The sequence below is a fragment of the Rhododendron vialii genome, chromosome 6a, assembly GCF_030253575.1.
Source record: "Rhododendron vialii isolate Sample 1 chromosome 6a, ASM3025357v1".
NCBI lineage: Eukaryota > Viridiplantae > Streptophyta > Magnoliopsida > Ericales > Ericaceae > Rhododendron > Rhododendron vialii.
The window spans coordinates 4,930,704-4,946,202 of NC_080562.1; the positions used below are offsets into that span (position 1 = coordinate 4,930,704).

The window sequence follows — 15,499 nt, forward strand, 5'->3', positions numbered from 1 at the left end:
TTATTCTAATGAGTTGATTTTTTTGCAAAGTCATTGAAAAAGTTATTTTAAAATTATTGAACGATTCGGATTATCCATGCAGGATCTGAAGCGGGCCCCGCATGCCGGTCTGTGCACTATATGTCGATGTCTATAGAAGGACTCTGTAAGTACATTTCACTTATTATTCTTCAATTGATACTATATTAACAATCAGCGATTTGTTCCTAAGTCACATAATGCTCACGCACGGTATAAGTGAAAATGAAAGTGAGAGAGTACCGTCATTATCAATACGATTTATCGATCTAAGAGCAATGAATGGTCTCAATTCACAGTACAAAAATGATGAAATCAATGTCAAACAATTCAAAATCAAGATTTGATCATAGCAGATTCATATAAGAAGAACAACTTAAGACAAAGTGTATTTATATCTAATGTCTTTGGGGCACCGAAACATGGTGCCTATGCCCCTTCTCCACAATATATTGCGGTAGAACTTAAGACAAAGTGTGCGTGATTGTGGTGCTATTTGGTTTTTGATGACATACTATATAATTCGATATTGTGATTGCGGTAGAACTTAAAACAAATCCGATATTGTATTTTTGGGACCAGTGATTCTCTTGTACTATTTGGTTTTATGATGACTATATAATTCGTTTTCCTAAAGAAAAAGAGAGAGCTTATTTTTCTATTTTCTTAAACAATTAAACAAATACGATAATTGTGTCTTTGGCCGTGGTTTATTTGGCTATTCCAGAGTATCTGAAAAAGAATTAGAAGTACAAAAGTAAATACGTTAATGGCGACCTAACAAAGATTACAAAAGTACTAAATAAGTTAATGGCGGGCTAACAAGTTTATTTTGCATTTTGCTTATTTACTTATTCTACAAAGTATAGCTAGCTGGCTAGCTAATATGAATATTCACTGGGAGCATAATTGGTCCTGATTTTTAAGGGGTCTAAAGCAAAAATTAAAGATCGCCCAAATGCTGACTTTATCCATGCCTCCTCCCCTAGCTACAAAACTTGGTTCCTATCCAACTCAGTTTATAAGTACGCAAGTATTTTTAGTTGTCATACCAATGTGGGACTAAGCAATTTTTCCACATCTACGTACTAATGTTCATGTAGGCACTTTTACGGTCAATTTCTCATTTCTCATTAATTGATTTTAACAAAGTATTCGTTATTAATCTCGTTACAAAGACGAACACAATGGTGTGTGGGTCCGACTACATAGACACGTGGGACCCACCTAAAACTAAGCTCAAAACAAGCTATAATCAATTTTCCCCAACATGCATGTTCTTGTTCTAATGATAATTAATTACTGTTGATTGATGAACTACTTCATTGATCTACAATAATACTTAGTTCAACTTATTTGTCATTTAGATAAAAACGACATGAACTCATTTATTTATGCCTTATACTTCAAGGTATTATAAAATTTTGGGTCCTTACAGAGAACCCCAAAGCTGATAGACCATTCAAGCATAAATTAGTCATAATCGTCCATAAACTTCAGAAGGCAAGCGCGGAGTGAGAAGGACTTGAAGTGGCACTTGTTTGACATTGTTGAATCTAAGGCTCTCAGTCATATCAACAGGTTCATCAGATGGCTTTGCAATTTCAAACGCATGTACCAGACTAGCAAGCGTAAATTGCAGAACTTGGAGTGCAAAAGAGATTGCTGGGCACCCTCTCCTCCCGCTTCCAAATGGCAGCAACTCATAATGCATCCCTCGCAAATCAACATCCTTGTGAGTCGTCAAGAACCTTTCGGGCCGGAACTCCCATGGGTTGGGCCATACCTGGGGATCATGATGAATTTTCCACAAGTTCACAAATAGGATGGTGCCCGCTGGGACGTGGTACCCGCCCACAGTGCAGCCCTCTATGTTTTTCCGCGGGGGCACAAGTACGGCCGGTGGGTATAAACGCAAGGTTTCTTTGATTATGGCTTGGATGTAGACCAGGTTTTTGACGTCTGATTCTTCTACTAGCCTTTGTCCACCAATTTGGGTGTTCAATTCTTCTCGGGCTTTCTTTAGTACGCGGGGATTGTTGAGGAGCAAAGCAACTGCCCATGTAAGAGTTATGCTTGTAAGACCGATGGCACCTAGAATAAGACCCTGCAAGGCCCATGAAACATGTATAGAGTTCAGCAGTTGCATAGATGACCAGGAATCAAATGAATTCTGTACGGTTTCGACTACATTATTTAAGGATAGTAACATGTATTTGTTACGATTCTAATGTCTCATATCGGCTAAGTATGGACTTGGCCATGTGCATATTAGCTCTTTGGCACCCTTTTCTTGTAAGCTGGTTTTTAAGGATAAGTTCTACCCAAGGTTTGTATCATTTTGTATCTAAACTTTTTTTAATTTTTATGTTTTGGGTCAGAATCTTTTATTACTTTTTAGAATTGTTTTGAAGAGAATAATCAGAAATGCAAAAAGCAAAAAAAAAAAAGAACTTGTCCATTTATTTATTTATTTCATATGTTATACATTGGGGGATTAGCGGGATGTTAATATGTTAGTTAACGGGGGTTTAGAGGCTATCCATAATCTTAAACCCCAAACCTACTCCCCATGGGACTCGAACTTAGGTCACCACTGAGGAGAGAAATAAGACAACCAACTTAACAAACTTGATTTCTCAATTATTGTGGTCTTCAGTGGTTAATTTATGTTGTTCAATCCAAGCTTTTTTATTTTCAAAATTTCTCATCAAGATGAATTGAAAAAAGTAAAAAAAAAATTCTTGACGGGAAAAATTTATGAAAACTTGGAAGACAGCAAAAAATAGGCCCATATGGTTAATTTTGGACAAGGGATTAAACATTTCCAAAAGGAAACTGTCTTACCACACATGTAGCCTTAATGATTGTATCAGCCTCAAAATTGAGTATCTTATTTGTACCATCGTCGAGAATTTCCAACATCACGTCCATGAAGTCTTTCTCAGCCTCAGCCACCAGATCACCGGTGTTTTTTCGCCGTTTATGTTCGTTTAACCACTCTTGACGTAGGTCATCCATTTTCTTTCCCGTCTTCTTCACCTCCTTCTCGTACCCTCCGAAATCAAACCATCTGAGATACGGGATCGCATCCGCCACGGTAAATGTCCCCATTAGATCAAAAAATGGCTTAAACGCCTCCCGAAAACCGTCATTGACATTTTTTCTTCTATTCCCTGGACAATTCCTTTCCTGGATAAGTAAATGGGTAATTCACAGAATTAAACTAAAAACGTGAACAAATTACCCTTTTCCCTTCTTTTGCTGATCTATTTTGGAGAGTCGCGTGATTTAAAATATTAATTTTCAAAGAAGTACACACACATTTGTTTTGAAAAATAAGAATAATTTTCAAAATGACAATTCTATCAATCCAAATATCGAATGAGTCTCATCCAATCTGATAGCTACTTGTAAAATTTAATCAACTCAAATATTTGATGATATAGAGGAAATTGGGCATGCAATTCGTTGGTATACTTTTTTCTACATGTATACTAGAACTTCTGACCTGATTTGACTTATAAATTAGTGTGATGGTTCGAATCATATAGTAAGTTCACTATTGGTCTTGTCCGGGAGTAATACAATACTGTACATCTCTTATTTTTTGAAAGGTGAAGAAAATTTTATTATTCTTTGAATAAACATCACAAAGACTAAAGGGAACAAGTACAAAACAGTATCATAGTCTGCGACAAACATTTCAACTAGGTTGACGCATAAGCCTATGAATAATCATATGCAAATCCAAGACGTAACAAGAGAAGAAAAAAAAGAGTTGGCTAGGAGCCAACTTGTACAATAACAAAAGAAAAAAGACCCATCGATCGCCTAATTGAAAGCCCAGCGCCTAATCTCCTGAAATAAAATAGAAAGCCCAGTGGCTAATCTCATGAAGTACAAAAACCAAATTCCTACGATTACTGTACATATCTTTGGGAAAGCTAGGGGAGGTGTTGCGCCCATCTGGACCGTTGATCTCAGCGATCAACGGTCCAGATTGCTGAACGGTTGAATGGTTGAGATTACGCACAACACCGTTGGCAATCAATGGTCCGAATGACACAGTACCATGCAGCACAACACCTCCCCAAGATATCTCAAATCCCATATGAGGTGATTGCTAGCCAGAGACAGACATTTTAGGTGCAAACCCACACAGAGATGAGTCTAAAACTATGCGATTTACGTGGGTCTTACAATTATAACACTTGCATCAGAGGTCTACAGATACTTTTGTTTTCGAATTTCGTCTTAATGCCCATCTGTAAAAACATTATGGGACTACTAAAATATGAATAATGTGTCAAGAAAAACAACAGAATGTAATAGATTTCAAGCATTAGTAGACGAAAAGGATTGAGGCTCAACACAAAACCTGCAATAACTCCAGCAGTCAATTTCAAGGTTATGTCCTCCATCCATATCTTCATCTCTACCAAACAACTCCCCTTCTTCACCCAATTGTTATAAACTTCTTTCACCGAGTTTTTCAACTCCGACTCGCGCACATGACTGCACATAGCGACCCGGTGGTTCGACAAAAGCTCGAGCACCGTGATCTTCCGCATCTCACGCCAGTAGGGCCCATACGGGCTCAACGCGAAATTCGCTTAGTTATAAGACAAGTGATCGATAGCTATGGATTTTGGCCGGTTTGGGAATGCGTTGTCGTTTAAGCCGGATAAACATTCTTTGGCTATGTCCGGCTTACTTACCACAAGGGCTCGATGGACCCCAAGTCGGATTGTGAATATAGGTCCGTGTTTGTCGGCCAAGGCTCCCAACAGGCAACCCATATGCCCGCGTAAGAGGGGGAGGTGGCCAATTAAAGGCCACCTGCCCCCGGCTTCTGGTGGGACTTTGTTGTTGGTGGTTGTTTTGGTTTTTCTACGGATGCAGTAGAGATAGAGAAAAAAGATCATAAAAATGGAAGGAATAACAGTAATTGGGGATGGGAGGAGGAACTCCATGGGTGTTGATTCAACTTAATTTGATTTTGAAGTTGACGAGATATGTGATGTAATTTCGTGTATTTATAGAATCAAGAAAATGTGGGGCCCAGTTTTTTTTTTTAAATTTTTACTAATGTAATCATCTCAAATAGTACTGTATCAAGGTCAATGATATTTACAAAAAATAAGTATTGAAACGTCATTATCTCTGATATTAACCACGATCATTTGTGTGTATTGCCCTTATTTTGTTTGAACAGCAAAAATTGTCTAGTGCCACGAGGCCCACGAGCATTATTCTTGTCATTGATCGGGATGTTGATTTTTGGCTTCATTCTCCTTTGTCAATGCTTGGGCCTTTCCTGACAATGGAAAGATCGGCCATGCGCTGTTGAAGATGGGCAAGATTGGGAAAATCTCAGGCGTGGATACTGGAGTAAATGCCACAAGCATGGCATTTAAACAGTGGTTTGGGTTTTGCCTATAAATTGGGAGCTTTGCTCCATGGTTTTGTATCTCTCTTGAGTGAGAGACCAAAGAGGGAAATTTGAGGTCTGTTTGTAGTAGCAATGTAGGTCAGAGATGAGAATGTGTGGTGAGGTGAAGGCCTCCCTTGTAAAGCTTTCATTGTCTGAATAATTGCTATGGTTTACCTTCGTGGATATACCCGATTTTGGAAAACCATGTATATTCAGTGTTTGTGTGTGCTTTGTGTGTTTGGTTTTTGATCCTTGGGGCACAGCACGGGAACCATTGAACCAATATTGCTAGGGACACTTACTGATTACTCCTCTATTACATATGTGTGGGGCCAAACTATGCCATAATGAGTGATCGATAGGAATATACGTAGCATTGTTGATGTGGTACACATCTGATTCATTGAGTAGAAAGAAAACCCGATTATCTTCGTCTCATCATCGCCGTTGCCAACTTGCCGCGAGACCCACGATACTTCCCTCGTCTCCCCCTCCTAAACCACCACATCCCATTTTGCTTTCATTCTCCTCTCCTCTTATGCGATCCCTCACTATAAAGCCCCAGATTAAGCCCTTTGATTCTGTCCCTAAATTGATAATAGCTTTAGCAATGGATGGATAACAGTTTTGCATCTTTTTGTGAACTCTTAACCAACGTTACAAAGTGACGGTTTAAATCATCAAGATTCAAAACGAACCCAGCACGAGCCAGAAAATGGGCCACCTTTATGCTGCACTTGGGTCACATGCCACCTCCTTGATAACAAAGTCAGACAACAGTAAAATATGGGTCAGAAAATTCATCTCTAAAGCTTTTGGCGACGAAAAATCCCATATGAGGTGATTGCTAGCCAGAGACAGACATTTTAGGTGCAGACCTAGACATAAATGAGCCTAAAACTATGCGATTTACGTGGGTCTTAAAAATATAAAACTTGCGTCAGACACCTACAGATACTTTTGTTTTCGAATTTCGTCTTAATTCCCGTCTCTAAAAACATTATGTCATCCATCCATCTCTTCATCTCTACGAAACAACTCCCCTTCTTCACCCACTTGCTTTCACTTGTTGTCGGCATTTTTTCTATTGTAAGGCGATATTACAATTGTACTTTTCTTGTCATTTTGTTGGCCAAATAACACTGTTCATTGTAAAAAATTAAAATGACAATGGTAAATTTGGCTTCATATGCATGCTCTTAAGAAGATGATTCAAATCTCTCTTTTTTTTCTTTTTTTTCAACGGGTGACGACTGTGGTCATAACTCCTTTTCGCAACATTGTAGGGCTATCGTATGCATTTCTCTGCCAGGGCTTTAACCGGCACCAGTACTACACCTCCTTAATGGCGTCGTCCTTCCTAAGCCTTAATGGCGTCGTCCTTCCTAAGCCGGGCATGTCGCTCGTTGTTGATGTTTTTTATTTTATTTTACGCGATAACACAGTTTTTACTTTTTTTTGTTATTAATGAATTTTTTACGCTTCCAAAAATAATAAAATTTGGGACCAAGTATTGAAATGTCATTATCTATGATATTGACAAGAAATAAGTATACAATCATTCTATAACCACAAATACTTACACAAATATTTGCAGGTCCGTGTCGATCTACAATCATTATATAAGTACAAACACTTACATAATCTATATTGGTTTGTGCGGCAAACCAATTTATAGATGACACGTCACCAGTGGCCCATTTCAATGTAAAACGGTAGTTTTCCCTCGCTCATATTGTCCCTCTTTGGACTCTGTAGAGCAAAAACTTAATTATGAGAGTCTTAGAGACAGTTAAAATGATATTTTAGGATAAAATGATCATAAAATAAGATCTTCGCACCGGTTCAAATGAATTGAAAATTAGAGCAGTTAATTTTCCCCCATTTTTTTAATATATAAACAGTCTGAAAAAGCTAATTGTTCTATTTTTCAATCTGTTTGAATCGGTGCAAAGATTTTATTTTTCTGATGATTTTATCCTAAAGGGTCATGATTTATTTTTGTCCCTAGGGCCTTCATAATTAAGTTTATGCTCTACAGGGCCCTCATAATTACTTGGACTTTTATATTTTTACCTTGCACGAGTAACTCAAAGTCGGCAATACTATGAAAAATTTAATTTATATATGAAAAAATAAAAAAATTTGGTGCATTTTTTGAACCCTTGAAACCTCTGGATTACATGTGTAGCCACCTGTATTCCTAAGCACTCTTGAATAAAAACAATATTAAACCAAAACAATACCCCCAACTCCATTTGACATTTCCAATCAAAATTAACGTCGACATTGATATGATCCAACCGAATTCCATACAATTCAGTGCAACAAAAACAACCAAATAATATAAACCAATAAATTAACCAAAATAAGCTTCTCAAAAAATTAAGTTACCAAAAAAAAAAAAAAAAAGCTTCTCAATAAATTTTGGAACCTAAAAAATAGATTGGTAAACAAATAAAAGGGGAATCTCTGTCAACATTTTCCTTTTGCTTATGAAATATTTCACCTTTTTTTTTTTTTTTTCCATAGAGATTTTCGTTATTCAAGATATGATGTATTTTTGTTATTGCTGGATGAAAATTCTGGAACCGTCCCTGCTTGGCTACCACTCAACCTCATCTTGCCGTGGGCATCTGTAAAAAACCCATATAATTTTTAGGTGTTCATTAGAAGTTACTACTATTATTTTTTAAAAAAACAAAAGGGTATGGGGTGTTAGGATCAATAATTCAGACGCCTTAATTTGCGTGCACTGGGAGATGCCATGAGGTGGGTGTAATTTATGACTCGCTGTTGGGAGATGGCAAGGGCCTTTAATTTGCGTGCACTGGTTTGATTTTAATTTGCTGCACTTGTCGGTAGCACCTTTTTTTTGAACGGCAAATTATTTTTAATAATTCTGAAAATCCTAAGCAAAGTTAAGAATTATCTTCCATCCACCTAAGACTTAAATCCTGGGTTGGCACCTCATGACTAAAGCCTGGCATTTGGTATTTCTCCGGATTTTGTATCCTAGAATTATAGTCAACAACTGTCCGCCATAGCAGTGGCAATTAGCAAAGCTTTTACATGTTAAGCTGCTGGAGTGAGTGATATATTATTTATGTGGGTTATTTTTTTGTTTTTTATTTTTGCCAATCGATAATAGATGATATTATAACTCCAACTAAAGATTACATTAAAATGTAAACTTGTCCTTAGACAAAGAACTAAGTAACCACGACAGTGGAGATTTATCTCACAGACTATACCCCAAACTAACTAAATATTTTCCTGCATAATCAAGAAATAACCCAATTGGGAGAAATCCAATCGGGAGAAAAACTCATGGCAAGAAACCGGAGAGAAAACCTCTATAAAAGGAAAAAGAATAAGAAAAAGATCGCAAACCAACAAGAAAATGAAAAAAAAACCTCGCCATCATCATCCACTATCATAGATCTCTAACTCTGGCGACCCAATCATGCGCAAAAGTTCTGCACCCATAGCTGCACATCTAAATTGCACCACCAGAGACGATTCACTAACGAACGGTGAATATAATGAAGGAGGTCTGGCGGTGGAGGAACCGGGGAGGCCAAAGCCACTACAAGAAATTACACCATTCCCGACTAACAATTTAGTCGGCAAAAGGTAGGATTTTAGTCGGCAAAAGGAATTCCCGACTAAAAAATTTGGTCGGCGATTTAGTCGGGGTATTGCGGTCGGCAAAGGTAATCACCGACTAAATCATATTTAGTCGGCAAATTATTGTTTTTTCCGACTAATTATTTAGTCGGCAAATTTAAATTATTGCCAACAAAACATTTAATCGGAAAAAGTATTTAGTCGGCAATTTTTAATAAATTACCGACTAATTATTTAGTCGGCAAATATTTGATAAATTACCGACTAATTATTTAGTCGGAAAATATTTAATAAATTACCGACTAATTATTTAGTCGGTAAATATTTGATAAATTACCAACTAATTATTTAGTCGGAAAATATTTAATAAATTACCGACTAATTATTTAGTCGGCAAATATTTGATAAATTACCGACTAATTATTTAGTCGGAAAATATTTAATCAATTACCGACTAATTATTTAGTCGGCAAATATTTGATAAATTACCGACTAATTATTTAGTCGGAAAATATTTAATAAATTACGAAAAATATAATGATAAATTACCGACTAATTTAGTCGGTAAATGTGAAAACAATTAATAATTATAACTGGTATCTTTTACCAACTATTTTAGTTGGCAAATATAATATTAAAAATTTTAATAATAATTTTAAAATCTGCGTAGATTTTTATTTTTTGTGATTCACAATAAATTAAATTGAGCAATATTTATTCACCAATATACTGTAATCAAGTATTGAAATTCAAAAACAATTCATTCATAACTTCCATAAATAAAAGGTGTTCACCAAATATTTAACAAACGGTATCCAATTTCACAAAATACAAAATAACGAAAAATCGTACCATGAAAAGTGTACGTAGCATCAAACATAACATATCCAAACCCTAGAGCGCAAAATAATAAAAAATTTCAACAGCGAGAAAACTAGATTACGGTAAAATCCACGGCAAAAATCCAACTTCTTCATATATAGTCCTTAACGAGGGGCCAAATACTCCAATATCTGTGAAAAGAATAAAACACAATAATAAGACCCATGATATTGATACAAACTTGACAAGGGTATATCAAGAGAAGAAAAGAAATCGAACACCATGGTATTGATACATGCACATACAATAACATTTCTCGAGTATGGGTATAAAAATGAAAAGAGCCATCTAAGCAAATCTAAGCATCTAGAGTATGAGTATAGAATTCAAAATCTCTAACAGCAAAATAAAGAGTAAACTAGTGACTAAGTTCAGTTGTTCAACTTCCTCATTCAAACTTACCGACTTTACATGCACTATGGTTCATGTTTTGGGTGGCAATAATGCCACGAACCTAATTTTTACTGCCACAACGTTCAACTTTGATTGACTATTATGCCCTCTCATAACAAAGAGAAAGGGATAGTTTGTCTCGTTGTCGTCACCTCTCATTCCTCTCTCCCAATTTGCAAATACAAAGCAATTCAAATGTACTATCTCTCTCTCTCCATCACCGATTCAATGATTCACATTCTGGAAATGCAGAATCTAGTTCATATGCAAAGCCATATATAACTACTTTCAGCTATTTAAAACAAAATGAAGACCTCCACCCATTTTTTCCATTTCCCCTCAATTGATCGCCCCCTGTAGATTTATGTAGAATTGGGCAATGGATATTATGGATGTACTTAATTCAAAGATCACACATCTACCACCGTCATAGAGAAATGAATTAAGGGACATCAATCTGTAACAGATGGGTCCATACAACAAGCGAGGACAAAAGGTTCAGTTTGGATACAAGAATGGCCGCGAACCAAATCTCGAGATTTCTCTATCAAATCTATGGCCCTCTTCGACAATCGTAGATAAACTAAGTGTCACGTCCTCGATTTTCAGCTAAAATAATAATATATTTTCCATAACAAAAGTCTTCCTCTCAAACTATATTTACCCTTAACTGTCATGCCAAACCAACTAAAGAATCAAAGTCTCTCCTTCTTCTCTAAATTTTCTATTTCATTAACAAACTAATCATTAGTCAATATGTACCCAACATGTCAATCAATCCTATAAGATCTCAATCTCATGAAAGTAAGTCAAAACAATCAAACCTAAGCAGACCATTCATTTCACTACTCATATTCCATTTTATTCCCACACCTTTCCTTGAAATTCATATATCCTACCACATCATCACATCTCAAATGATAACATCAACTTTTATACTTACCGGTTCTCTTTAACCAACACTTAGTCACCTAGATCCTATCCCCACATATCAAATTGGCAAAATTAATCATTTACATTTGACAATATCCAATTAAACAACATGAATTCCAGGGCGACACTTAAACCATTGAAAAGTAGACTTCTTCTTCTTTGAATCCATAGGTTATACATCAAAAACAAAGTTCGGGTAACCTAACTACGGCCTTGCGATTATAGCTTCAACATAACAGTAAAAACTGGTGCAAAGGCAGAATTTAGGTCAACTTTGGATGCAAATCTGTTATCGCTCGGACATACCCATGATGCATGGGATGTATCGTTGGAATGCCCTATGTGTCTAGTTTCTAACAAAACAGACGGTGCGTCATTTCAAGTCCCGAGCTAGGAGTTATGACCATTTTACCAAAGTCCACCGGTGCTGTCAGATTCTTGGAAATAAGTAAAATTGATTGAAAAATCATAACTCTTCCAACTTAAACCCAAAAATATTGAAACCAACGCCAAAAGTCGCACCACTACAAGCCCTACACTCAGTAAAAATCCCAGGTTCAGAAACAAGAGGAGATTAACCCAACAATCAAAAGAAATACAGATTCGCAACCATTTTTGGCCTAGTCGACCAACCCTACTTTACAAATTCACCAAAAATTGTATACTTGACCAAATTACTTGATTCCAACACCAATCTCTTCTTAACTTAAATATGCAACTCCTGTAAAAGACCCAAAGCCACCCAAAGTGTTCATCATGCCCAGAAATTTAAAAGAAGACAGCCTCGCACAGATTCGTACATCCAGCAAACAGTCAGCATTAAAAAATTCATAACTAATTGTGTGATTATCGGTTTTGCATGATCTTGGTACCGAAATCTTCGTATTGAAACGTACTTTAACTGTTATGAAGATACCAAAAATTGATTCCTAGCAGAAGGGCTCCCAAAAGACAGATTACCAAAACCCACGAAATTTTCAGCATGCTCAAGATTTATTCAAGACTCAAAATAGATGATCAAACTTGATTCTTGTACATCCAACTAACACTTAAACATGTAAAGAAAGGTAGGAGATCCCTACCTCGAAGGTTAGAAGCAAGCCCGAACTATGTTTTAACATTCTTAATACAACTAATATAACCCACAAATTTATTTATTTTTTGATCATTTAACCCACAACTATTTAGCCCCCTTCTTTTTCCCAAAATCTGTCTTCTTCATTCTTCACCAATCTTGTACTCTTAGATTACCACCTCTTTCTTCCCCCTTCTTTGCATTTTCTACACCTCCATCACTCCACCAACCACCACCGGACCAGCTGCAAAAGAGCTCTAAAAAGAGCCCAATCCCGCCCCAAAACAGCTCGGAAAAGCTGCCCAGAACCAGCTGAAAAACCAGCATTGAACCAGCCCCATAAACCAGTCCCGAACAGCTCGAAATCAGCCTGCTTCGACCCAAAAAAATTAGCTCTAATTAGCCCCCGAACAGTTCCACAAAACCAGCTCAAAACCCTAGACAATGAGCCCCCGCACATTCCAGTGTTCTATCTTTTTTGACAAGCTAAACCATCAAAATTCACAACATCGATTACTACTTTTTCGGAGCTAATAGATAATAATGCAAGGAGTCGTATCAAAATACGCTACAGTTAAACTAAACAATACCAGAGACATAATAGCAACCACAAAAAACAGTATTCACTTAAGAGTTTTTATTTTTTCTCGATTAAAAGGGCCAACAGATATTTACCTTTGTTCCTCCTCACGTGTCTCCTTTGTTCCTCCTCGCGTTTCTTTTGCTCTTCCTCCAGTCGACTCTTCTCCTCCTCCCGCTCCTCGCGTCGCCTTTGTTAGAGAACTGGTAAGTCTTCCATCAGGGGCTATTTTATGTCACGGCAAAGTCCAGTATAATTAGTCGAATTGCGGATAAGGTTGATCCAAAACTGAGTTATTAACAAATTCATGAAAAGTAGGAAATTTTACGAGTGATATGACACATCTAGAAAGGTATAATTTACCCTTACCTAAGAGTAGAGATTCCCTGCCACAATAATTTACCCTTACACTAGAAGATCACATTGGCTAAACCAACTTGTCTGGCAGCTTCACTGGAGTCGGGAAACAGCCTTGAAACGCCTCCATGTGCTATTACCAAAGGTGCATTTCCTGCAAAAGCAAACTAATAAATAAGTCAGACAATCGAGAAACCCAAACGGGCAGACCAATTCAATAAAATTTTAAACAAGTTTTGACACTCTTTGTTGGCTGCCCAAATATAGCCACAGTGGCGGCATGAAACAAGGGAGGAGAGAGGGGTCTATAAGAAGTTACAAGTTACAAATACTTTTGCCCATTATATAGGTAGAGAGTGGAACCTCATGGTTTTCCCTACATTCAATTCTTAAAGCAGAACTTATAGTTTTCAGCAGAACAGTCTGTGTTCAAAAGCTCGTTAAAAATCACATACTCAATATTTTCCAATGATTCCAACACCAAAACATCACCAATTGATCAAGGTTTAAGACCCATGAGAACCCATAGTCAAGTAACACATTCAACTATGATAAAATTGATGAAAAACATAGCTCCAAAAGCTGCCCAGATATCCAGAATTATCAAACCATTAACTTCGGAACAAAAACTGATTTTGCCTAGAAGGATTTAAGGCACAAACCTTACATATTCAGAAAGGTATGTAAGTCTAGTTTCAGAATCAAGAAACGGTGCGCAAAACCGATACCCGAGCTAGGAGATATGTTCGTTTCTTCAAGATGTGTCGGTGCTGTCTGCACATACACGAATCTGACAGCAGTTTGGTGCGTGATTTTTATCTTTTTCCTCACTTCATATTAAATTCTGAAATTTTTACAGCATATGCTAAACACATAGAGGCATCTCCAGTAAAATTACCAGAAAATAACACGATTGGCACATCAATGATAAAAATTCCTCAAATACATGACAGATTCAACTTGTTTGAAAACATAGTTTAGCATATTCATAAAATATACGAATTTCCTGGAATTAAACCCAACTCCAACTTCTAAAACCCTCTCTCATGGATTCAATTCAGTGCTAGCTACATGCCAAGTATGGAATTGAACAATAAAATCATAGATTTAAGTATATAAGAGCATGAATTACCATACAAAGTCTTCAACTCAAGCAAATCAGATCTGTCCCTAAGAAACCCAAAAAAAATTCTACCTAATCAAAGTTTTTCTATAAGGGAAAACAAAGGCTTCCACGCGATACCCACTATTAGAATTCAAAAACTCAACAAGTCTTGTCTGATAATACAGATTAGGGCTTTCCAAAAGTTTTTCCTTTCCCGTGAAATCAAAGCAAACAAGAACAGAAGATACCGATACCGGAAAACCCAAAGGATTTTGGTGCCGTCGTCGAGTTGTTTGTTTCCACCGCGGTCGTCAATTTTGCTGTCGCCCCCGCCGCCGTCGTTGACGAGAGTAGCGGGGAGAGAGAGAGGGAGAGAGAGAGAGAGAGAGAGAGAGCACGATGGGGAGAGGAAAAGTGATGAAGAGAAGCGGGCCTGTATCCTTTTGGGGGTGGGTTAGATCAGGCGTGGTGTATACGGTGCCGTTTCATTTGGGAAACAAAATTGCCGACTAACCCCTTAGTCGGGAATTATTAAAATGCCGCCATTTTTTCGCAAAAATTTCAATTTGGCGCAAAAAATATACAATGTACCCGACTAAAATTAACTTAGTCGGCAATTGTCTGATTTCGGATTTAAGGGAAAATATTTATTGGGCTCTAATTGCGTCACCATTGCATACAAACTCTAAACTTTATCGCTATGAATGTTTTTATAATGGTTGATCTGAACCGTTAGAATTTTACGTCTTACCGATTATATTATTGTCACCAAAATCAAAGATCATTCAATATCATCGACCACATGATCGAAAAACTTTTACTGTGTCCAAAAGCATTAAAGTCTTATAGCACACCACCCGAGCCCCGCTTGAGGTCTTTTTGCGCGATCAAAACAATATATCTTTAATTTTTTACGGGTTGTATCTTTCTTGCTGAGATTATAGTTGATAACTTTTCGTTGGACAATTGATCGAACGGAAAATCCTATTTTTCTAATGAGTTCATGTCTCGATAAATGGGTTTTCGAAATCTAATCAAGTTGCAAATTTTCGAGAATAAATAATTCAACAAGTGCAACAAAATCAACGA

The 15,499-nt window shown here is 36.9% G+C and overlaps 1 protein-coding gene and 1 long non-coding RNA gene across 2 annotated transcripts; both read right to left on the reverse strand.

Annotated features, from left to right (window-relative positions):
• Positions 1–1,360: 1,360 nt before the first annotated feature.
• LOC131331121 (cytochrome P450 82A3-like) lies at positions 1,361–5,042 on the reverse strand. Its single transcript, XM_058364961.1, has 3 exons — positions 4,400–5,042; positions 2,866–3,194; positions 1,361–2,125 (listed from the first exon to the last, which is right to left on the reverse strand). The coding sequence occupies exons 1-3, from the start codon at positions 4,590–4,592 to the stop codon at positions 1,496–1,498; spliced, it is 1,152 nt and encodes a 383-aa protein (XP_058220944.1). The 5' UTR covers positions 4,593–5,042; the 3' UTR covers positions 1,361–1,495.
• A 4,783-nt stretch (positions 5,043–9,825) lies between these two features.
• LOC131331123 (uncharacterized) lies at positions 9,826–13,340 on the reverse strand. Its single transcript, XR_009201320.1, has 2 exons — positions 13,044–13,340; positions 9,826–10,098 (listed from the first exon to the last, which is right to left on the reverse strand). It is a non-coding gene; the product is annotated as an uncharacterized LOC131331123 (long non-coding RNA).
• Between the last annotated feature and the right edge of the window lie 2,159 nt (positions 13,341–15,499).

Coding starts and splice junctions, on each gene's coding strand:
- LOC131331121 (XM_058364961.1), bottom strand. CDS start 4,592: ATGCGGAAGATCACGGTGCTCGAGCTTTTGTCGAACCACCGGGTCGCT. Junction 3,195..4,399: donor GACTGCTGGAGTTATTGCAG/GTTTTGTGTTGA, acceptor GGAATTGTCCAG/GGAATAGAAGAAAAAATGTC. Junction 2,126..2,865: donor TCATTAAGGCTACATGTGTG/GTAAGACAGTTT, acceptor TGGGCCTTGCAG/GGTCTTATTCTAGGTGCCAT.